Source organism: Neopsephotus bourkii, unplaced genomic scaffold, assembly GCF_033783945.1.
Source record: "Neopsephotus bourkii isolate Nb327-2 ecotype Australia unplaced genomic scaffold, CSIRO-AGI_Nbou_v1 NB_1350, whole genome shotgun sequence".
Classification (NCBI taxonomy): Eukaryota; Metazoa; Chordata; class Aves; order Psittaciformes; family Psittacidae; genus Neopsephotus; species Neopsephotus bourkii.
Window position 1 is genome coordinate 1,674,201 of NW_026901829.1, and position 25,532 is coordinate 1,699,732.

General features: G+C 41.4%; 1 protein-coding gene across 1 annotated transcript; it reads left to right on the plus strand.

The window, feature by feature from the left end:
- Window positions 1-15,471: 15,471 nt before the first annotated feature.
- On the plus strand, window positions 15,472-25,116 carry BLZF1 (basic leucine zipper nuclear factor 1). The gene is made up of 7 exons (XM_061366630.1): window positions 15,472-15,578; window positions 17,376-17,424; window positions 18,551-18,981; window positions 19,640-19,839; window positions 21,901-22,029; window positions 22,619-22,838; window positions 23,686-25,116. Exons 2-7 carry the CDS (start codon window positions 17,406-17,408, stop codon window positions 23,869-23,871), a joined length of 1,185 nt encoding a protein of 394 aa, XP_061222614.1. The 5' UTR covers window positions 15,472-15,578; window positions 17,376-17,405; the 3' UTR covers window positions 23,872-25,116.
- The last annotated feature ends 416 nt before the right edge of the window (window positions 25,117-25,532 follow it).

Sequence of the window (25,532 nt, forward strand, 5' to 3'; positions counted from 1 at the left end):
TAAATATGGTTCTTAGTTCTGAAAGTGATGGGGGAAGCAGTCATTCTCAGCTAGTATGGGACTAAGTTCTAGAAGCTAAACCCAACCACTTATGGAAGAACTGTGCTCACAAAAAACTGCTGCAGAGGGAAATGTTTTCTATGGAACATGGAGAACATCTTTGGAAGGAGCCTTGGGTGATAGGGTTTAGTGTGAGGTGTCCCTGTCCATGGCAGGGGGGTTGGAACTTGTTGATCTTAAGATCTTTTTCAACCCTAACCATTCTGTGATTCTATAGCTGCCAAGGAAGCTCATAACCAGCTAGCAGAATGCTTAGCAAGCTGGACAGGAAATGCTCTCTTGTCCTGTAAACCTTTTAGACTACCAAAGGGCTTCTGTTTTGCAGTAAAATAAAAGCAAATCTTCCAAAGGTTTTCATGAAAAGCAACTGTGGTAGAAAAGCAGTTCAGGGAGTAAGCAACTTGCATGGGAAGGTGGAGAAACAATTTTATCCCTCTCATCTGAACCATGAAGAACGTATCTCTGGATTTCATTTTCCCAGCTTCAAGATGCCTCCTGACTGCCATACTATTTGTCTGTTCTGGGGTGTGTACTTTTGTCCTCTTCTTCTAGTTCTGACTAGAAATTTCATCCTAGAGTTTCTCTTACAATGGAGATCACAGGGAATCAGGAACCACATAACCACTGCTGGTTACATGCACACTAAGCCTTACTACAGCCTAAGGAATAGCGAGATGATTCCCCCACACTATTATATGGGCAACATATTTTTACTAAGATCCTGCCTTTCGCATGAGTTTCTTTTTTTTTTTTTTCCATTATAAAGGTAATTCTGTCCCATCTATAAGCTTAAAGTTAGTATTTTTCTGTGAGTTTGTCACGTCATGCTTTTGAGCTGTAATCTCTGTGATCTGTAATTGACTGGAACAAATACCTTTTCTTAAACTAGTTATCAGCCTGCAGTTTATCATAATCCCTTTAATTTAAGACAACTTCACATAAAACAGCATCAAAATATTTCTTAAAATTAGAAAACCTCTGAGGTATCTAGAAAATGCATCTTTACATGCTAATAGCAATCTGGTCTCTATAAGGCTTACACACATTATCAGGAACTTCAGCATGCATGACACATCGACACAGGCTCACGGCCTGTTGCCCACGTATCTGCAAGTTTAGGAGTCATGAAGAGTATTTCTACATTGTAAGTGGGCAGCTTCGTGTCTGCTGCTCCTTCGATCTTTTCAGTGACTCAATGACTTTGAAATCAGACCAGAGAGAAAAAGAATCAAGTGAGCCGAACCAACCCCCAACAAAGCAATAGAAAGACTGCAGGAACCTCAGTAAAAGCTGAATCATAGCCAAAAGGATCCATCTTGATATCTGTACTCTCTATTTTGTAAAACTGCTATCACAGGGAAAACCTGCACTCAAACACTGATCTAAGAATTAAGCTGTTTCTATGAAAATAACTGGGAACAGGATGGACTAGCAGACAAGAACATTGAATGGGTGTTTCTCCTATTACACAAAAAAAACCAAACTTTCTGGAAAGACTCCCCTGAAACTTTCTAAAATTCTGGCAATAGTTTTAAGAAAAACGTTTCTTTTACAACCTGCCCCCCCAAACCAGACTGGTGGCACTCTCAAAAATATTTTGGAAGAGCAAAAATATTTTTATAAAAATTAGGATGGTATCAAAAGACAAGGATATAAATTATTTTAAAACCTTTCTGGCGAAGATATCAAGAAGCTGACTGACCTCAGTATCAGGTAGTCTGCTAATGCATTAACATTTATTTACCTTATGCTTTTAGGGGAGGAAAAAAAAAAAAGATTTAAAAAAATAAATCACAATTGTATGTGAGTTTGCCAGCCACTCTCTTTGGCAAAAAAAATTAGCATTTGTTGAAATGTCGAAATGGCCAGTTAACAGGTATCTTTCTCCATGCTTTTCATTTTTGTAGGTTTTACAAAAAATTTACTATTGTACATTTTGGCATTCCTTAGCCACATGTTGGCCTCATCCTCTTCAGATCACAGGCTGAAGTGGGGGACCTGACCAGCCTTCATCAAGAATATTATTCTCAGAATTGGGTCCAGAAGTTACTGTTGCAGATGTAGATAAACCTCTAACAGAAGGTATTTAAGTCCTGCTATGAATTATTTGAAACAGTCCCTCAAAATCCATTAAGTCACCAATTGCTCATCTGCCAAACCATTCATCACTGCAGATTTTACTCTGATTTCTGGTTCTGCAGAGGACTCCAGCACAAATGAAAAGAAAGACACTGATAAACTCCTTGTCTGAGGAGCAGGTCATGAATTTCAACCAGATCTAGCTCCACCTTCCTCAAAAGCACAGTCTTATACTCCCCCAGCAGGCCAAAGATAAAAGCACTGTCACAATACCACCTCCTTTCTTAAGAGCCCCAGAAATACTTCGCATTTTGATTGCTCTAAATGGTTCGCTTATTAGCTGTCCTGTTCTCCCATTCTAACATCCCCCTAGCTTTGCTTTATTTTCAGCTGAATGCTTTCAGGTGCATCTATCCTGGGAACTGCAGGCCTGGCAGGTTGCCCAGCTTTCCAAGTAGCACTGAGTGCTTATGAATTCAGAACACCACACACACACACTAAAAGGAACTTCAGTTAGCCTCAAAGATGGTCTCAGACAGTGGATTAGGAGTGCTCCTCTTTCATGTAAGGACACCTTAAATCTGGCAGGCCCCTGCAAATAAATCTATAAAGCTGAAAAAAAAAATAAAAAACATTTGTAACATTGGAATCTCTAAAACAAGTTACATAAAAAGTCAAGACATCAAATGGGACATATCTTAAGCATGAACTTAAACAGGGGAGGTTTAGGTTAGATATAAAGAAAAAATCTTTACTGTGAGGTTGGTAAGGCACTGGAACAGGTTGCCCAGAGAAGCTGTGGCTGCTTCATTCCTGGCAGTGTTCAAGACCAGGTTGGATGGGGCTTTGAGCAACCTGGTCTAATGGAATGTGTCCCTGCCCATGGCAGGGGTTTGGAACTGGGTGATCTTTAAGGTCCCTTCCAACCCAAACCATCCTGTGACTCAACGTGAATCTTTTCATGGACTTTTGTGCAATCTCAGACAAGTCATCTTTTGTGCATCCTTTTCTCCAGCTGGGCATTAGTAAATAAAAGGGATACTTGTATTATAAAAGCTGTAAAGTAATACTAGCTTATACAAATCAGGCAGCTTAACTTCTTTTTATACAATCTATGCCTGGACTGCTACAGAGAGATGCATTTCAGAAGGTAAAGGAACGGTTAGCTAAATGTATGCTGTCTCTTCATCACAATGCAAACCACTTGCCTCTTCATCAGACGTCTATATCTTCATAGTTTCCAGGTACTGTATGCTCTTGAGTCAGGCTGAACAAGAAGGACAGTATGTTTAACTACAACAGGCAACAACCTTAAGCAAATAAACTCCCAAACCACTATTTTCAGCTTTCCTCAGGACTACTTGTCATTACTGAATAACAAGTACTTCTGCAAACACGACAAATAACGAGGCCTGGTTCTCTATACTTATGTTTCTTGGCTGTTTTGAATTCAGCCTCTCTTCAGTTCAGGCATTTAATAAGGGCTCATACCCACCTGGACTCTCTGATGCCTAAGTAGGGCTGAGCTCACACTGAAGTCTTTCTGTAAAGATTCTTTAGGGGGTTTTCCCCACCTCTCCCCAGTCTTGTAACATCATTATCCCTCTACTAAATCTGACTGAATCTGACATTAAACTTCAAACTTCCCAGGGGAAAAAAATTAGTGGTCAGATACACACCAACAGACTGTGATCACAAACCTTGGTTTTCTGTGGCAAATAGGCTGAAAGCAGCTGCATGAAAAAAAAAAATCTATTTACACACTACAAGTAATTCTCCATCATCAATAATTCTTAAAAAAAATAATAAATCCATCTGTGAAAGAAAATGGAAAGGCAAAAAAAGTGCAGCCACTAAATGTTAGCAACAATTTTGCAAGGCAGAAATAAGAAACTTCAGACATACTGGTGGTATTTCACAAATGACACTGAGTGCCAGAAAAGTGCTCTTTTTTTTCAACATTTTAATGTACCTTAAATACCCACATGAATCGTCAGCAGTGAAAGCCTATTAAGCTGTGTTATTCAACCCATCTTCTACCTTCACAGTTCCTGTAATACAGGATATTTTCCAGGCAAAACTTAAATCTACAATCCTGTGTAGATAGAGCACTCAATTAGCTCTGTCTCTTCAAACTCATTTTCCTCCTCCTCTTCTATTCATGTTTCTGACACGAGCTGGTATAATTTTTAGAACTCCAATTCTGTAGCCCCTTCGCTGCTGTTGGACCTCCCACCGCTTTCTTGACAGGCTTTCTGGTCAAAACGTAAAATCAGAAGATCACTTTTCAAATGGAGAAACATCTGGCAACTGCAATTTCCATGGCAGTGTCTTGACTGCTGATGATTCTCAATCTAAACCTCACATAGAATCATAGAATAGTTAGAAGTTCACTCATGAATTTTGTAAGCTTATCTCTTTTTATCCTCCCCTTGTAGAAAACAAATTGTACCTATTGAAAATTTCACACAAATTCAAGGTAACTTTTTTCAAATTAATTAAACATTGCTTAAAATTATTAAAACTCTTAATAGTCTTTGGAAATCTATTAAATGAGTCAATGAAACACTTGACCGCATTTACATTCACCTTCCTGCAAACAAGTGCTACATCCTTTACATTTACAGTTATCTGACTCCAAATATTCCTGGTACCCGGGCTCCTCAGGTGCCTTTTGTACTGTTATGCCTATTGCTGGCTGGACCATCTGTTGCCAAGTAACACAGGGATACTTCTGCCTCTGTAGCACTAACCAAGTGAATCTTACTCTGCCTCTGAGATCTCAGTTCAGTAAATCATCCCCATATATGCTCAAGGGTTGTGATGAACACAGCTCTAGAATGCTGAAGGCCCCAAATTTTCTTACTAGATTTAGGAATCTGCAATCCCACCTCCCATCCATGAAATTATCTTGCTGTTCTGACAATTTACTAAGCAAGAACTGTTCTTTTCTACTAGATTATGTAAATTCTGTAAGCTTCCTATGAAGTGTGTAGGCATGATTAGTGTAACCTATTCTTTTTACCCAGTCTCTCATAAAAGAGAATCAAGAATTCAAATCTTCAACCATTAAGTCTAATCCTCTGCAATTATACACTATAGTTAAGTATTTAGTTACAGGATTCATGTTATTCCTCTAATTATGTAATATAATTTCTCTAAAGCTCACAAAGGATGCTATACTGCTGTTGACTGCTCTGTGACGACAGGTTTAGCTTTAGAAGGCCAGGTACACCTTGTCTTCAGCAGAATATGTCCCCATTTAATGCCTGTTTATAAAGCTGCAGATCATAAATTATATTATAGTACTCTTAATTACATGATCACATGCAATTCCTCTAAGAGTAGTCAGTAGTGCTCATCTGCCTCCACTAACTCAAGAAGAGTCTGACCATCATATCAGCAAAAAGCAGAGCTGCTCTCTGACTCATAACAGTATTTACAACACATGTCATCTCACCTAACTACACTTGAGCATGAAGTTTAGGTGCTTTGCACCAGTCAGTAGTAGGAGAAACTAACACTACCATGGTCAGCTGCTGAATGCTGGGTCTCTGACTTTGAATACGAGGTTAGTGTCTGTATGTGATCCAAATACACTGAGCTACCTGTGCACATGCCATTACAAGGTCCAATCTATCCTGTGTTTACAGGAAAAAAAAAATTTTTTTGAAAGGCTCAAAACTTGGCCCCAAATTAAAACTGATGGCAATACTCGAAGGTAGCCTTCTTTCATAAAGGCCATTCCTCTGACAAACTTTCAGCTTTCAATTTCCAATCTTTTCAGAACTAAAGTTCTTCAGAGGAACACTGAACTTACTTTTTTTATTATTAGGATTCTGAAATGTTTTCAGTTTTTCTTCCTTCCCCTCCCCTCCCATTCTCACTCAAATTCGACATTATACTTTCAACCTCCAGTAGAAACTGTCTGGAAAATTTCAAGCCGAATGGTTAAAATTTCAGAAAGTTATAAGTAGTTGGAAGTAGAGGTTTGATAAGGGAACACCTGCAAATCCTGAACCAAAGCTATCAACAGCATTTCAAACTAGCATAATGCCTACAGCATCTTCAGATTATCTCAGCTCATAATAATCTTCTGAAAAGCATTTTTTACAAGAATCTGTTGGTTGCCTTGGAACCACAGCTAAGGGAGGAAGGGTCCTTTAGCCAGCTGATACCACGAGCATTAGCACCCAGGAGGTTGTGTGAATGCTCTAAAGACCACACATCCTGCATCTATCTTGAACAGTCAGAGCTTATAACAGTCAAGTAACAATTTACAATCCTGTGAAGTAGACAAACAATTCTGCTGACACATTTCTTATTCACTGCCGTGGGCAGTTAACACAAGCATTTTGTCTGCACTGCTGTTTAACTAGATGTTGACATTAAAAATACTATTTTTTCTCAGATAGCATCAAATATTAATTCTAAAGTAGTTGGACTAATTCCAGATTTCAGCTAGTACAGATGTCGTGGTCATATATCCTTCATTCTGAAGTCAGGCTAATGACAAGCTACATGTGAACAGAAGTTACCGTGATAAAAGCTGTGATTCTTAAAAACACAATTAAGGTCGTTAAAATTACTGAAGAATTCCATGCAAATACGGAGGGTAAGACAGGCTCCCTGGAACACACCTCCGGAAGAAGCCACTTCTTTGCAAATACAGGAGCACCCTCTGGTGCTCAAACACAGGTTGAGCACCTTATTTAAACCTCAAGAATTAATTCACAAAATGATCTGTAAAAAGCCGTCAATTTGCTGTCTCTTCCTAGTGCACCATGCCTCAAAATTAATAACCTAATAAAAGGATTTAGAAAATTCTAAATTATAAAGCACAGATCACCACAGTCTGCGTGTTCACACAGGAAAACTGCTGACACACGAGCCTGTGGCCTTCTTCAATATCTGGCCTCCAAAAATGCCAACACCACGTTTTAAATGAGTATCAGAGCTGAGCACTCCAGGACAACTTGCAAGGGCCACCTCACAGAGTTTCTCTGATACTGAGAACATACTTCTTCATTAGGGAACATCCTGATACAAGGTCTCCAGGGAGACCTTATCACAGCATTCCAATACTTAGAAATGGGGCTAAAAGGAAGCTGGAAGTTTTTACAAGGGCATGTAAAGTCAAGGGGAATGGCTTTAATTTGGCTTTAAATTAAAAGAGGGGAGCCTTAGATTAAAAATAAGGCAGAAGTTCTTCCCTGTGAGGGTGGTGAAGCACTGGCACAGATTGCCCAGAGAAGCTGTGGCTGTCCCACCCCTGACAGTGTTCAAGGCCAGGCTGAATTGATGTTTTGAGCAACCTGGTCTAGCGGAAGGTGTCCCTGTCTGTGGCAGAGGAGTTGGAACTAGATCACCTTTAAGGCCCCTTCCAACCAAAAGCATTCTGTTTCTATGATATTGTTATACATGCAAAAAATTGCTAAGCTGTCATTACTAAGCTGCAGCAGTGTGTCCCAGAGCCCAGCTATACAGATTTTATTCACTTTATCAAACCTTACACTGCTTTTTCTATTTTTCTTTCCATTTTGTTGGCTGGTAGAGAACTACCATGTTCCACCCACAAAACACAACTGAGTGACCTTGGTGTGCTGCTTACGCACCAGTGCCTCTTGTTTCCATCTGTCTAAGGAGACAAGTAAACACAACACAGTTTGGGAGGATTAGGTCAAGCACACTGCTTACTTCCAGGAAACAGTACTTTTGGTGATTATTCCTGGTAGCAACAATTCATGGAAACAGCCCTCTTCGGATTCACAAAACCAGGTTTTCCCTACTATCAGTTTCTCACCAGCCAGTTAATGATTGGCAGGGTATACTAGCTGAATATACTAGATCACCACAGTGTTTAAGAAACTGGCACTAAAATGCTCAACTGAGCAGTCAAAAATGCTTTTCAGAGGCACACTATTCTGCTGGAATGCTATTGAACAGAAAAGATAAAACGTTCAGATTTTAGTGTTTAGCCACTGGCCACCAGGGTCTAGAGAATACAAGATGTGATATGAGGGTGGGAACAGAGCCTGCTCAGCTCAGAGAATGCTGAGGCTGACCTTGCTATTTTCTACAACTACCCAACTGAAGGACACCAAAGACAGGCCTAGACCCTTCCTGAAGGTGCACAGTGATAGCAAAAAGGACACAAGTTGAAACATGGGACATTCCAGTTACGCATTAGGAAAAAACTTTAGCTTGAGGGTGGTCAAACGCTGGCACAAGCTGCCCAGAGGTGGGTGCAACCTCCATCTTCAGAGATGTTCAGAACTTGCCTGTACACAGCCGGGAGCAGCCTTGTCTGGTTAGACCTGTTTTGAGCAGGTTGGAGGTCCCTTCCAAACTAAATAATCAATCTATGATTCTTATTATAGCTTGGCAGCTCCTTGACCAAAGATAATAACCATCCTTCCAAGCTTCCCCAGAGCCTACACAGATCTGCTGTGTGCATATATTAACAATGATCTAGATGTGCTTTCAAAATTTAAGACCTCTGGCAGGACATTCTTAAGTATAAATTTTATCCCTATCAAATCTGCCTGGAACAATTCCCTGAATAACCACCAGCTATGTCTTCAAATTCTATTATTTTTTTATTTCCAGCTGAAAGTCTGCAACTTTTCTTTATTCCCAATGATGGTTCACTGAATAATTCCTGAGTCTCTTCAGTTTCTGACAATGCAAAAAAAAGAAACCCAACATACAATGAGAACAGACATGTCAAAGTTTTTAAGAACTGCAGCTACAACCCAAAGGATCCAGAGAGACCTGGGTTTATCTGGATGATAAACAGAGATGAGTACAGAATTTATCATTAGGTAATCCTAGATAATTTTGACTATTATAATGTAAACTCTTTGAGCCACTCCATCAGAAGAGCCATCAATGCATCTAAAATTACTTTTAGCGGTGGCAATTTCTGCAAGCCAAAGCCATGATTTGGCTAGAGTAGGAGGTAATTTATCCCATAGATTCCGAACCCGTCAACTTTAACCTTATAGGGTGGTATTTTATATAGCGCATAAAGTCATAAAGATGGCAGCATCATACCCAGCTTCATTTGGCTGACAGAAGGCAAAGACTGCAATTTCATTGGCTACATTTTCTGCAATATACACAGCCCATCTGCTCAAGAAGTAAATTAACAGTATTTGGAAACACTAGTTCAAGAAGAAACCACATCATATTTTTGATGCTTATACAAAGACTCACCATGCAATAAGCATTTAAAGGCTATCTGATAGCATTTTGCTTATTTTTTCCTCACACTGGGTACCATATTGTCTTTCCCTGTGATGAAATGTTGCAAATGACAGTTAGCCATTAAGGAAGGAAACCTGTCCTTGCAGCTGGTTTTGTCATGCAATTTTACACCTGAAAGGGTCAGGGCATGATGTAGCTGAAAAAAGTCAATTTAATCACCAGCTGGCACTCTAATGAAATTTATGCTTGTTTTAAGACCAAAGAAGCAAATCTTAAGCATTAGGAAATTGTCTTTTGAGGAGCTTTTGCATCTTTTCCTGGAAGAGCTAGAAATGGTTTGTTTTTTTGATTTGGTTGTTAGTGGTGGTAGTGTTTTGTTGTTTTGGGTTTGGTTTTGTTTTTGTTGTTTTTTAAATGGCAATTATTTTGCAACCCAAAGTATATAATTTGAAAATTGTTAAAAGTTATTTTATAAGCATGCACTTTTTTAGGAAAGTCTATTAGCAGGAAGGAGTTTTGTCTCTTTATATGATCAGCCCTGAATGACAGCTCTTCACCAAAGTTCACAGTATGTTAGAGATCGGAAGGGACCTCAAAAGATCATCTAGTCCAATCCCCCTGCCGGAGCAGAAACACCTAGATAAGGTTACACAGGAACGTGTCCAGGCAGGTTTTGAATGTCTCCAGAGAAGGAGACTCCACAACCTCCCTGGGCAGCCTGTTCCAATGTTCTGTCACCCTCACTGAGAAGAAGTTTCTTCTCAAGTTTAAGTGGAACCTCTTGTGTTCCAGTTTGTACCCATTACCCCTTGTCCTATCATTGTTTGCCACTGAGAAGAGCCTGGCTCCATCCTCGTGACACTCCCCCTTTATATATTTATATACACTAATAAGGTCACCCCTCAATCTCCTCTTCTCCAAACTATAGAGACCCAGCTCCCTCAGTCTTTCCTCATAAGGGAGATGCTCCACTCCCTTCATCATCTTAGTTGCCCTGCGCTGGACTCTCTCCAGCAGGTCCCTGTCCTTCTTGAACTGAGGGGCCCAGAACTGGACACAATATTCCAGATGAGGTCTCACCAGGGCAGAGTAGAGGGGAAGGAGGACCTCTCTCGACCTACTAACCACCCCCCTTCTAATACACCCCAGGATGCCATTGGCCTTCTTGGCCACAAGGGCACAGTGTTGGCTCATGGTCATCCTGTCGTCCACTAGGACCCCCAGGTCCCTCTCCCCTACACTGCTCTCTAACAGGTCATTCCCCAACCTATACTGGAACCTGGGGTTGTTCCTGCCCAGATGCAGGACTCTACACTTTCCCTTGTTATATTTCATCAAGTTATTCCCCGCCCAACTCTCCAGCCTGTCCAGGTCTCGCTGGATGGCAGCACAGCCTTCTGGCGTGTCGGCCACTCCTCCCAGCTTAGTGTCATCAGCAAACTTGCTGATAGTACACTCAGTTCCCTCATCTAAATCATTGATGAATATATTCAATAATACTGGTCCCAGTACTGACCCTTGAGGCACTCCACTAGATACAGGCCTCCAACTAGACTCCGCCCCATAGACTACAACTCTCTGGCTTCTCTCCTTCAGCCACTTCACAGTCCACCTCACTACCCGATCATCCAGACCACACTTCCTCAATTTAGCCGCAAGGATGCTGTGGGAGACCGTGTCAAACGCTTTGCTGAAGTCAAGGTAGACCACATCCACCGCTCTGCCATCATCCATCCACCATGTTATTTCCTCATAAAAGACTATGACATTGGTCAAGCATGACTTCCCCTTGGTGAAGCCATGTTGACTGCCCCTCATAACCCTCTTATCCTTGATATGCCTTAAGATGGCACCAAGGATAAGGTGTTTTATCACTTTCCTAGGAATGGAGGTGAGGCTGACCGGTCTATAGTTACCCGGGTCCTCCTTCTTGCCCTTTTTGAAGACGGAGTGACATTTGCTTTCCTCCAGTCCTCAGGCACCTCTCCCGTTTCCCAAGACTTGGTAAAGATGATGGAGAGTGGTCTAGCAATGACCACTGCCAGTTCCCTCAGCACCCGTGGGTGCATCCCATCTGGACCCATGGACTTATGGATGTCCAGATTGCTCAAATGGTCTCTAACCCATTCCTCATCGACTAAGGCAAACCGCTCCGTTGACCTGACTTCATCTGAGGTCTCAGCGGTACAGGACTCTTCAGGACTGCCTCCGGCAGAATAGACAGAGACGAAGGCATTCAGTAACTCTGCCATCTCTGTTGTCCCATTTTACCAGTTAATCCAGTATGGGTGATATTACTGGTTCCCAAATTAAACTCCAGTAAACCAAGGTATGTTGCACAGCTGCCCCATGAGCTGCACTGCTTTTATAAAGTCTTCAGCTGAAAATGTGATTGCACCATGATATGCTGGACCATGAGGAACCCAGGACTCAACTTTTGTCAAGTTCTAAAAACAGCTGATTCACTTCCTATTTTCTGACTTCCATTTTCCAAATCATGAAATAAGTCTTTCCACTGATGAATCAAAGTGTTTTAAGAAATTATTCATTTTTATTCCCTGTCTAAATTGAGAATTTCCATGTTTATGTTCTCTAAGCTGGGGGGTTTACCAATGAACTGAGGGTAATAACAACAAACATGTAACTTACAATTTGTAAAATTTTCTGTTGGAATGATCTGAACTGCTAATCCCCAGATATATTCAAGACTGTGGTCAAAATTACAAGACTGCAGTCAAATTACAAGACTGCAAGCTCTGGCAATCTACCCCAGCAGACTTCATATCTGTTTTCCCAACTTTGCAAAAAGAACTAAGGTAGCTGGACACTAAAATTCCGCTGATCATGTGCTTCTACATCCACAAAATCAAAGTCAGATGGCATCATATTAGACAAGTCACCTAGCTTTTATGAGCCTCGATTTCTTTATGGTCAAGACAGGAATGTTTGTCTATGCTGTTGTTCAAAGAGTCTTTGTAATGTATGCTACAGTTGCCAAGTGTGCAGGGGTAAGAACAGTTGTTTTAAAGAGTGGAGAGAAAGGAAATAATCCAACTGCACCTGTGTACAGCCTCTCCAATTGAAATAATGCTCTGTATCTGTGTGACACATTGCTTGCGTACAGAGGCCATTATTTTCTGGCAAATGCTCTATTTCTGTATCTGTAACATTTCAAAGTGTCAGAGTGCACCAAAGTCATTAATAAAAAGACACTAACATTAACTTCAATATATCCCTGCATTTGATTATATGAAAGGCATCATTAAAGAATAATGAATTCCAGCAGCCAAGAGAGACAGCACATCTCAGACAGAGATAAGCAAAGTTTCCTTTTGGGAATTTACTGCTCATCACCCACAGCAGCAATTAAGACACCAGAATGCCTTGGAGCTGATTTGAAATACTGTGTGATCTGATGACAATGAAAACCATTTTCAGTGATTAGCAGACCTTTAAGCCAAACTCCTGTCACAGAAAGACAAATAACTGCAGGATATTTCAGGTCATTTCTCCCCTTATCTTAGCTTCCACCACAGTTATGTGCCCAGTTTTACAAGATACACAACTGCTTCCAGTGTGCTGTTTCCATGTGACTGAAGTACAAGGTCTAACACAAATACACTCCAAACTGATTCCACTAAAAAGTTATTGCATTTTTCTTTCTGTGGCTATGATATGACTTGTAACAGTTTTTTTCTGAGTAGAAATATACATTTAAAATTATGCAATTTATACTACTGTCTGGAAGCAACACAGTAGTAATGGGTCACTACTTTCAGAACATAATTAGGTTCCTGAGGCTAAAATCCAGCTTGTAGATCAATATTTGAATCCACTGGAAGAAGTCTTTTGATGAGTCAATTGTTTGATTCACTGATCATGAGAAAAGATGTTTTGAAGTTGTTTGAGACAGATCAGGCGTGTAAAGTCATAGTGTCTAACAGTCACATAACTTATCCCTTTCCCAGGATGCTGTGTCCATACCTAACTGGGCAGCATGCATTCCCAAAACACCTATTTTCCCATTGTCTTTCAGCTACCAAATTATTCTTACTGTATTTTAGGAAACTGGTGGTAGGAAGCACACTTAAGTGGGAAAATGAGTGGCTTTGTACACATAAAAGCAAGAAGCAGGGCTGTAACACTTGAAAGACCAGGGTAAACTAGAAAAATCATCATGCAATGGAATTATGACAACAGATCATACAGTTCCTGTCACTGAAAGCTTTTCAAAACAAATTCAACAAATTCATCATTAAACATTTTGTAAGATTTAACACCGCTTTAATCAGTTAACTTGGTGCCACCTCAGAAATAAAGGGAGGTTAGAAATACATCACATTCATAGTGATAATCAACTACAACAAAGCAAACATTCCACTTAAGTGACATCTGTGTAAAGTCACAAAGCAGGACTTCTGATGACATGAATAAATTCAACATGGAACTGAAAATTACAATTCTGCCTGGATTAAACCAGACTTGCAACCCTTATATTTGAAAACAAACATTGGCATTCCTACTTTAGTGGCAGATGCTGATCCCGAGTTTGTGTTCTGAAAGCAAAGTGGAAACAAAGCTGCTACACAGACTGGAGTAGACAGGCAAACCTGAGCTACTGAGGCAGGTATTTAAAGCTGAACACACTTAGCAGGTGCATCAGCCAGGCTCTCATATGTATCTTGCATATGTGTTCAAGTACAAAATTCGATTCAAAATTGCTGGGTTTTAATCAGCTTTGCAACACTGATTTTTGCATATCACCTTTAGCAAAGGGGACTCAGCTAGTTATCAGTGCAAACTGTTTTTTCATTAGTGCCCCTGCCTCAACACTCCTGCATTACTAAAAAGAAGTTCCAGGCAAGGACAAAGACTGCTGCACCTAGAATGTATTCTATTCATCAAATTCACCAGCTGCCTTCCCACTGGGTCATAGACCCATAGAACGGTTTAGGTTGGAAGAAACCTTAAAGATCATCCAGTTCCACCCACCCTGCCACGGGCAGGGACACTAGCGCAGGTTGCTCAAGGCCCCGTCCAACCTGCCCCCAAACACTGCCAGGGATGGGGCAGCCACAGCTTCTCTGGGCAATCTGTGCCAGTGCCTCAGCACCCTCACAGTGAAGAATTTCTCCCTTATATCTAATCCAAATCTCCCCTCTGGTAGGTTAAAGACATTCCCCCTTGCCCTTGTAAAAAGTCCCTCTTCAGATTTCTCGTAGGCCCCCTTTAGGTACTGGAAGCTGCTCTAAGTTGTTCCCAGAGCCTTCACTTCTCCAGGCTGAACTCTTTCAGCCTGTCGTCACAGGAGAGGTGCTCCAGCTCCTGGATCATCTCCGTGGCCTCCTCTGGACTCACTGCAACAGGTTCACATCCCTCTTGTGTTGGGAGCTCGAGCTGGACACAGTACTGCAGCTGGGGTCTCATACGAGCAGAGGGGCAGATCACCTCCCTCGACCTCATGTTGATGCAGCCCAGTTTCCCGAACTAGCCGTTTCCTAATTGAGGGCAGTTTGGACATGCAAACATCTCCCTGGTTGGGTCCCAACGAGATCTAACGGCAGGTTAGTGCTACCTACTGACTGCACCTCAGAAGAGCCCTCAGAAATGAGCGAGAGAACGGGCCAGGGCATACCTTAACCCACCCCGCTCACACCAACGAGCGTAGCCCCTGAGGAGAGCCCTGACGGGAGCCCTGGGCCCGCGCCGCGGCCGTTATTCCCAGCTGCACTCGGCACCACCTGAGCTTCGCCCCGCCGCCCACCTCTGCAGCCGCCTAGAAGAAAGAGGCCGTCATGACGGCGAGGAGCTGCTGCCACTGACCCTCACCCTCCTATCCCGACCCAGCCCCGCGGCGGTGCTCACCATGGCGATGGCGCCAGCTGCAGGAAGAGCCCGCCTCACCCTGCTGCGGCGAGCGCGACGTGACGGGCCCTTGGCAACCGAAGCCCCGCCGCCGTGCGCGGCCCAGCGATTGGCAGAGGGGACTGACGTCACCCGGAAGCGTTGGGCTCGCGGCAGGAAGCGGAAGCCGCAGGAGGTGGCCGTTGTGTGCTCCGGTAACGTCCTCGGGGCCCGGGCCGGGGTTGCTGGGCCGGCAGGGGCTGCACCCGGCCTGGTGGAAACAAGGCCGGAGCTCGAAAGCGGCCGGGGCTGAGCCTGAGCCCAAGGAGCGCTGGGTGCGTGTTGGCCGGTCCTGCCGTGGACGGAGAAGCGTCTTTTAAAGAGCGGTGGGTAATGTCCAGCTGTCGTTTACCGGCAGGCTGGCGGAGTTCGGTTGAAGCTCGGGTGAGGGGGGCATTCGTCGCCCGTGGCAGCCGGGGCTGGGTTGTGGTGTTTTTCTGAGGCCGTGGTGTGTCATGGCTCAGTCGTGTTAATGCAGGATTTCCTTGCGTTGCCTGTCGTGGCGGTTCTGTAGGGCAGGATGTTAGCTGAGAAGTGCGGCAGTTAACGATTCAGTCGGTGAAGGAGCTTTGCCTATAGGAATGTAATAAAAGGGGATTTTTGCAGAGGCTTACGCTGAGGTTTGTACATGTAGCAGGACAGTAAGAACAGTATTACAGCATGAGCATTAAAAGAGCAGGATAGTCAGCAGGTGGTCTCAGATGAAGCAGAGAGGACCAAATGCTTATAATCAGTCCTTGTTGAGTATTCTTGCCCTTTTCTGAGCTTTCATCGTCTTTGTTCTCTTCAAGTGAGTAGAGATCCTCAATCAAAAGTAAACAGTAGTGATGAGTGGTATTAAATGAGCAAAAACATAACACCAGCTGTAGAAGCAACAGAAAACAAGATCATGGAATCACAGAATGGTTTGGGTTGGAAGGAACCTTAAAGCTCATCCAGTTCCAAATCCCTGCCATGGGCAGGGACCCCTTCCACTAGAGCAGGTTGCTCAAAGCCCCATCCACCCTGGCTTTGAATACTGCCAGAGATGGGGTAGCCACATCTTCTCTGAGCAACCTGTGCCAGTGACTCGCCACCGTCATAGTGAAGATGTTCCCATATCTATCGTTTGAAAAAGCTTAAGGTGTTTCTTTTGTCTTCTGGTCCTCACAAAGATAAACCTGTCTTCCACAAAACAGATTATGAATCCAGAGATCTGGAAGTAGTGCACACCACTGTCATTATCTTTGCAGGGCAGAGCTGTAGCAGTGAAAGTCAAAAAAAGTTCTAGTTAAGCGTTTCAGTTGGTGCCATAACAAAAGAAAGCAAGGGCTTTGGGAGAGCTCTCTTGAATAACAGGGAAAACTGAAAGAAGAAGAAAAAAAAGGGAGATAGATCGATCTCAAACTAATGTAGTGAGAGATCCTGGAAAAAGGAGGATGAGTGACCTGGAGAACTGAGAATGGATGGGTGTGTAGATGAAGGAAGCAATGGTGGATAAGGGAGAAAATGGCCAGGATGGCAGTTTGCGCCAAACTATGGGTAAAGTTTTACTGTTAGGTTAAATTAAGCATGTGCAGCCACTCGGGGCACTGACTTCTGCTCTGGGAATTGGCTCTACCAAAAAGTTGTATTAGCAAGTGGGACTAAAGCACTTGTGCAGCTGCCATCATTTCTTCCTCACCTCTTGGTCTGCTTTAAGCACAGTGTGGGATTTCCCTTTCTCTTGGTTCTGTGATGATCTTTGGTTATCTCTGCAGTCATGTAGTTTTGCCCTGGGAGTGTTACAGAGCTTTAAAGGGTAAGGTGATGGAGCTCAGAAAGAAAAATTTGAGGAATGGAAGCTGAACTGGATGAGGAGCAGAAGACAGGAGTTGCAGTTCAGCTCCTAGTGAAAAAAACCAAACCAAACCAAAATGAAACAAGTGCCAAAAGTCTCACAGTCCTTTGAGACTTGGTGTGGGTTTGATAACTTTGGTTTTTGTGGGTTTGGTTTGGGGTTTTTTCCTTTGTTTTGGTGTGATCTTTTTAACTATGCAACTGAACTGGAGTTCAGAGGTTGTACATGAAATTAGAGATTAACTGTCAGTGTTACCTTACTGAAGATTTTCTTTTCCCCCCCTCCCCCCCCATTTCCTCCTCAGACTTAAGAAGAGCTGACTACTAAAGAGAAAATGGCATCTCTAGAAAAAGGTAGGTGGTTCACATGATATCTAAGCAGACTGGATTAAAAGTACTTTAATTTGAATTCTTAAGACCGGAGTTAGACTGTATGCCAGGTTCCATTCATTTAAACTTAGTCATTTTATGTGGCTACTAGGAAGTAGTTATGTGATTATGTTATTGCAGTGAAAACCCATGTTGCCTGGATGTAACAGTGAATTTAATGTTGTTTTCTAATCCAGCTTTGTATTGAAAAACAAGTTTATCACTGGTCTGTTATCTGTAAGTACACTTCTCTGTCAGTTCTCTGGTATTCAGAGCCTGTTGGTACTGATGTAACCAAGTTGAAAGTTGGGCAGTATGGGGTGTTACTACTGCATTTTTGAAATTCATTATTTGGATGGAAGACACAGGCTCACATTACTGCCCGCAGTATGAGGAAAAAAGCAGCATGTGTACCTAAGAGTATGCTCCAAAACTTTCTTGCTTTCTCCCATTATGAGGAAATTGTGCAGCAGTACTTCAGTCAGCTGAAAATTTAGTGAACTTAAAAAAAATGAATTGCAGTAAATGTTATCATGTGTATTGGGGAATTCAGAACAGAATGAAGCATTGCTGGAAATACTGGGGTCTGTTGATTAGAAATGAAGCAGAACTGGCTTGTTGGCTTTTCTTAAACCTTCAATTAGACAACTAAAACACATGGTACCTTAACAATCTGCTAGATTTATTAAGGTGTTAGTAGCTATGTAGCTAATGACTGCTTTTCATTTCTTACTTTTAGAATGAAACTGCTCTGATTCTGTCAGTTCTGAAAAACTGATTTTGCTTTCAGCCTATGAGTGATATTGTCAAGAATTTCCTCTGTACTATCTCTCTTTCATGTTTGCATTTCATCTTATATGGCAGCAAGAAATTGCAATTGGTACAATTCAGATCAATGTTTGTGTTGTCCTATTAGTATTAATGAGCAATACACACTTGAGTTAGGATCTTTCTGATTCATGCTTCATGATTGCTGCTGCAAAGGAGTCTTTCACACACAATGTGCAATTAAAGTCTCTAACTTTGAAGTACAGAAATTAAGTGAAGAGTTTCAGTGAGACTAAGAAAGTGAAAGGTGGTAAACTTTGCCTCTGCTATTTCTATATTTCAGTTGATGATGCCTCATCACCCATCCGAGGACCTGGAGATGGCATGGAAACTGAGCAGGCAGCTGGATCGGTGGAAGTAATCACTGGAGCCAACACTGTGAACCACCACAGTCCACATAAAAAGACAATCTCTTCTCTGAGTCCTGGAGTTCTGCAGCTGGGGAAAGTGCCTGTTGATAAATCAGTGGAGATTGAAGCTATTCGTATATTAGTCCCCAAAGCAGCTATCACCCATGTTGTTCCAGCTAAAAATGCTAAGGTGGCTAAATCAGAGGGACATAAAGGAGACACGTTCCATCAGTCAGATGGAGCTGCAGATCCCAAGAAAGAGCAGCAAGAGCTGAAAAATGCAATTGAAAAGCTAAAGAATTCAGAAAAGCGGTTGTTACAGGATAAAGAAGGGCTCTCTAATCAGCTGCGTATACAAACAGAGGTAAGAAATGAAAGGTGTTTTCTCTTACACAGCTGAGCTGCTTTGGTTTATATATAAACAGTTTGTGAATGTGACCAAAGAGCTGCTATGACACTAGACTTGAGACAAGTGGTTTCCCCCTTGAACTACAAGCGAAGATACAGAGTAGAAGTACATCTAAGTATTCCAGTGCTGCTTCTCTGACAACCAGTGAAAGAAAGCCTTGAAGCTGTGAGAAATGCGTTAGAGGGCTGCAGGGAAATGGATCTTCCACAGGGAAAGATTTGCTTCTGAATTCAACTGCTAAGTGAAAAATGTGATGCCATAGCAGGAGTGACTCTAATATTCTAAACACTATCCATTTGTTGATGTCTTGTCTGATCCTTTGTTATCTGATTGATTCAGGACTTGATTACTACTGAAACTTTTTGTTTCCTGTAGCAGGCTTTCATTCTTCCTCTCTGGCCACTGTTAGTATTTAAGTAAGAGTGTGCTAAACATACATTGGTCTCAGGTGTTTATGCTCACTAGAGTGGATTCTGAGCCTTAATATACCCTGCACTGTATACATTCTATTCAGGAAAGGGAAAAGCAGTTTGCAGTAACTTGCATTGCATTCTGGAGGTAGGAGGTGTTTCATTGTATATTGATAATTAAAGGCAGTCTGGTCTAATTCTAGGTGAATCGGGAGCTGAAGAAATTACTTGTTGCTTCTGTTGGGGATGATCTGCAGTACCACTTTGAACGAATGGCTCGTGAGAAAAATCAGCTAATCCTAGAAAATGAAGTCCTGGGCCGGAATATGTCTCAGTTGTCTGAACAGTTAGAGCGCATGTCTATCCAATGTGATGTGTGGAGAAGCAAATTCCTAGCAAGCAGGTATTCCTCCTTACAGAGCTGTTCTAATGCATTCTCCTTCAGTCTTGTATTGTGTATGCCCATTGCAGTGCCTGGTAATGTGCTTACATACGTAGACAACAGCCACAGCAGCTATACTGACACCTACTATGCAGTTTGAGTTTACAGAAAAGGTATAGAGAAAGTAAGCGCTTTGAAAACCAAAACCACTCAGATTTACAAAGGTAGTACAGTGGATCCTATACCTCCTAAAAACTACAGTTCTTCTTCACATATCAAGAGAAGATCTTAATTCTGATAGACTATGTGTAGTTTAGGGTTTAATTTTTTTTTTTCCAGGACATCTGTCTTGACTTGTCTTAAAGGCAGTTAGCTTGATTTTCATCTCCATCCTTGTTGTGGTTTAGACCCAGCTGATAACTCAGTACCATGCAGCCACTCACTCTCAACCCCCCTCGTTCCCAGTGGTGTGAGATGGTGAAGAGAATCAAAAGAATGTAAATCCCATGGGTTGAGATAAATACAGTATAATACTACTAATAATAATGATAAGGTAAACAACAAGGGGAGAGGATATAAAACTAAGGGGGGGGGGTTGGGGGGGACGACACCACCAAAACGGTAAACACAAGTGATGCACAATACAATTGCTCACCACCTGCCAACTGGTACCCAGCCTGACCTGAGCAGCAATCAGTCTCTTCCTGACACGCCCCCCCTCAGTTTATATACTGGGCATGATGTGCTGTGGCATGGAATACCCCTTTGGCTAGTTTGGGTCTGGTGTCCTGTCTCTGCTTCTTGTGGCCCTCAGTGGCAGAGCATGAGACTGAAAAGTCCTTGATCAGGATAAGCCTTACTTAGCAACAACTAAAAACATCAGTGTGTTATCAGCTTTGTTCTCAGACTAAAGTTGGAAACACAGCACTGCACCAGCTACTAAGGAAGAGAAAAGTAACTGTTAGAACCCAGGATAGGGCATCTCTTTGTTAAAACACTGGTTGTGATACTGCTAAGAGCCCTGCTGTTGCTTCTCTAACCATAAAAGCTAGTCTGAATGTAAAAATTTCATTTGATAAAGGATTAGATTTTAACTTGCCCAGTATGGTTGTCTTACCAGATCTGTAAATAGTGTTCTAGGGTTTTTAATCTACTGTACTCAGCTGTAAGTGACTAAATTTTAATCATGATGCTTAATGCATATTACAAAAGACCTTACTGCTTGAAGGAAATGGTAATACAATACAGTCTCTTCCCTTTAATTTGCTGGTCTTAAGAAGTTTCAGCATATGAAGTTAATGGTAAGGACTTGTGATTGTCCTGGCTAGGCAAGAGTTACTATTCTAACTTAAGTTGTTTCTTCAGCATTAATAGGAGTTCTGAGATCAGGAATGTAAATTCACTGGTGATGTGCTTGGAGTAACACCTTTCAATATCATAACATTACGGTTTGTTGAGAGCTTAGATTTCTAACTGGCTGTGGTTTAAATGTCATTGTTTTTTGCATTTGGAGTATAGGTAGGCATTTGAAATACTGCTTGACGGGTCAGTGCTGAGCTTCACAGCATAGCAAAATGAGTCAACAGTTGTCTCATTTGTAGCTCTTAAATGCTTATATGTGGCACATGTAATGTCTAGTTATTGCCCCTGAGAAGGGCAAAGAGGGGAATGAATGTAGTCTTTAGCCATAGGTGTCATCTTCAGAGAGGAGTATGGAAAGATGAGATTACAGCATACTTGTGAGAACTGTGTTAGTAAAACAAAATGTATTTACATTTTTACATGTAAATGTTCTGTTATCCAACATATTTTGAAATGTCTGTTGCTAGGTTTGTATTAAGTGGCATACAATTGTTTAAACTCAGCAAATCAAAATACAATCTTGCACTTGCATTCCCTGTGGTTGAACATAAATTATTCTTAATATGTGTCCTTTGTAATTAGGTTGATATGGGCTCTGTGTGGGAGAGTGAGGACAGCAGCTTAATCCTTCACTTGAGCTGACAAATGGCAGTCTGTAGTAGAATAAAGGTGAATTTCAAATTGCTCACTTACACTACTGATTGGAGATTTGTTTTGCAGGGTTATGGCTGATGAGCTAACCAATACCAGAGCAATTCTTCAGCGTCAAACCAGGGATGCACAAAGTGCAATCCAGGACTTGCTGAATGAACGCGATCAGTTCCGTCAAGAGATGATTGATACGCAGAAGTATGATTTTTCTAATCCAGACTACCTCTGTGCAAACTTCATTTCTGTCTGTTCATTATAGACCAGAGAAAAATCAAATAATTTTCCCCTGTTCCAGTGATAGTCAACAAAAATTAATTATGCTGATAGAGAGTAGTGTCATTTTTCAGCATCACAGCTGAAAGAGCCAAAGTAGCATTAATTTTTTCTTCATTGCCTTGAGGTCTGGGGTCTTAGGGGTAACATACTCTAGAGCTGACATCCCTTATATCCTCAGGATTTCTGTAGTAAATCACTTAGCTGTCTTGCCTTCAAGTCTTCTCTGTCTCCTTCTGAAACATACAGACTCTTCTACCCATGTGGACTTCTTTTGTACTTATCCTGACAGTTGTCAGGTTTTAACTGTATTAAAATACCGTGATGGTGATTGCCTTGGAGAATAACCTGGTTTTTAAGCACTTTTTTTTTTTTTTTAATTTTTTTTTCTTTTTCCATGTTTCAGTTAACATTTAGCTTGTGCAGTAAGTCTTAGGAAGGGATGATTCCAGTGAAGTTGCTGGTAATACAGGGTACAAAACCCACTAATAGTGCTGTCTTCTTTTCTGCACAGGCTGCTGGAGGAACTGACGGTTTCTCTTCAGTGGGGGAGACAACAGACATACTATCCTAGTGCCCAATCTTACACTACAACAGAGCTAGCGGCTGTGAATTGTAAGCTAGCCAAAGCTGTAAGCTCACATCTTCTTGGAAATGTTGGCACTAACAGTCCAAAGAAGACTCCCACATCTGTGGAGTTCTGCAGTACCCCTGCTGAGAAAATGGCTGAAATGGTAAGAACTCTTCATACATCTCAGTCTGTCAACACAGTCTTCTTCCCAGAAAGAAACGTCTTGTGTTAAATACTTATTATCTTATCTTTTTAAGAAACTATATGAGGGTGAAACTTACTGAATAGAGATGTTCTCCCCCCCCCAAATACACACCCCAAAACCAAACAACCAAACCTGGAACAATAAGCAGAACATAAATAATATAATGATACATACTGTTTCCTTCTCTGTTCCTAGCATTAAAAATGATGGGGTCAGAATTAGTTTAGAGTCAGTGTGTCAGGAGGAAGCCAATCAAAAATACTTATCTGAGTTTAAAAACTGAGTGGGAGAAGAAATTTAGGTAGGAATAACTCATAACACTTCAGCAATAGTTTGTTGCCCTACAAATCAGTTCTGTTGAGAGTGGGTGGAAACACAGAAAGAAGCTATGTGATTATCTTTCAAGAGAAGGTTCCACCGCAGGAAGCTTGACATTTAAACGGAAAAGTAGACTAAGGGTTTAGTCTGGAAGCAATTGAGTAATGGTTGAGCAGCAGGAGGCTCACAGTGCCTACTGATCTGTGTTGCTGTTGCCTAGTTTTGCTCAACTCTGCTAAAAGAAATCAGATTTTTTTTTTAATTCTCTTTTAAAATCATAGTTTGGATTTCTGATGAACATTACTAATTTATAAACACTACCTAATGTCTTTATACTGAGGGTCTGGGAAGATGGATATTCAGTTTTCAACTTGAAAAAAATTGAAAAATTGCTTTTGGGCAGAAATCTTTCCTAGCTGGTAAAGAAGGAAAAAAAAAACATTAAACTTAATAGATATATTGTCAGTCTTGATTTTTCCATCCTTAGGTGCTACGGGTACTGGATCCAGCTGCACGTGCAGAAACATCGACAGAAGTTTCTTTTTCTGAGACTTCTCCATCCTCCTTCCTTTCCACAAAGAAGAATATTGGAAGGTTTCACCCATACACAAGATATGAAGATGTAACTTTCAATTGTTGCAATCACTGTCAAGGAGAGCTGATAGTCCTTTAAAAACATAGGCAATGCAACTGCACATGCACTCTTCTGAAGAATTACACTAGGTCACGTTCAGCAGACTGCCCTATTTCTTTCCATAATGGCTGGGTTTAACATCGGAAATGATGCAGTTTCTTACTACTTGAAGCTAGATACTGACAGTATTTCCTTAGCCTCTGGGATACTGCCACTACTTTTCAGTCTGGAAAGCTACTTCTTTTCTTCTACAAAGGCAAGACCAAAAATGTTACGCTGATCCGATTTGTAGAGCATAGAGATGCCCTTGACCATTTAAGGTTTACAGTCTTATTAGCAAATCTCAATGAATTTCTGTTTAGAGGGAGACAAAAGCCTAACTGTACCAAAGTAAATGAAGTGCTGATAGATTATGCTAAGGGGAGGGGGGGAAGGTGCAATGGAAAATTGTCAGCTCCATGCATTCTTTTTTTAATTTTTTTTTTTTTTTTTTAATCTTAGCCAGGGTGATAAACTGTCACCAAGTCTATGTTCAGCCTTCTTGGAAATCAAAAGGAATATGTGCAATGAATCTTTATAGCTCTAAGTTCTGAAAGTAAGAGCATATGCAGTGTTGCAGCCCTGGCAAGGAGGGAAAAAACTTGAATGAACTCTAGCTGTAATATATAAACAGTAACTGTTTTTAAATGGATTCTGGAAACCTGTTTGGGGTGAGGTCATTGTGTTTCCATAAGGCTAAAATAATGGTTTTCCATCTATCTCAGCTTCCAGAGTGAAGCTGTTGCGTAGCTGATCCTCAGCAAAGACAGACTGATATACCTCCTTTAGTACACAGTGTCGAAACCTGACCTAATATTAGAACTCAGTTCTTGCCCAATGTCTTCACGGGCTTTCTGGGGAGTTGAAGATAAGCACGAAGTTTGCACAAGAACTGGTAAAAAAAATATTATTTTTTTTTTTTTTACATGTATGGTTTTATAATCTTGATGTAGGTTTGAAGAGAAGTTTCAGCAGATGATCTGCTAAATCTAAAGAAGCCTTTTTAAGCTGCAGATGTAAAGAGGAAAGATGCAAGTACACATTTTCTTAGTTTCATTCCCAAATCTGTCTCATGTAGCCATCTAGTTTAGGGAAAGGGTTTACTGAAATGGTAGCTTTCACCCAGTTTTTCTTTGAATCTCATACTGTTATCAGAATCTGTAAGTTAAGCTCTTGCTGTTGCTGGCTATGCTTTGATTTGCATGAAGAAAACTACAATATACTTTCTTTGCTTTCAAGTCGCAATCTTGGATTTAATATAGCTGTATTTCTAACCTTGTTTTCTCTGCACCATAAAAAGAACTACATGACGGTGGACTGTAAAACCCTTAATTCTGCTGGTCTGAGGTAGTGAACCAAGAAACACTTCTTTTGTAGCTTCTTACAATTAGGGAGATACCATGAACCTTTGCAGATTTCACCTCTGCATTTACCAGACACAAGCAGCACTTGTCCTTGGTGTCAGGGGAAGGGTACAGGAAGGAGGAAGGCACCTCTTACTTGCCTTTCTCAGTAGCATGTCGAATTTCCATTTCACAACCATGTCCTTTACCTGTGCTAGCAAAAGCTGCACCACAGTGCCATCTGGTCAAACATCAGTACTCTCTCAATATGCCTGCAACTATCTCCAGAATGCTAAGAGAAACATACTCATGGCAAAT

Coding starts and splice junctions, on each gene's coding strand:
- BLZF1 (XM_061366630.1), top strand. Junction 18,982..19,639: donor AGCTGCGTATACAAACAGAG/GTAAGAAATGAA, acceptor GTCTAATTCTAG/GTGAATCGGGAGCTGAAGAA. Junction 22,839..23,685: donor CTGAGAAAATGGCTGAAATG/GTAAGAACTCTT, acceptor TTCCATCCTTAG/GTGCTACGGGTACTGGATCC.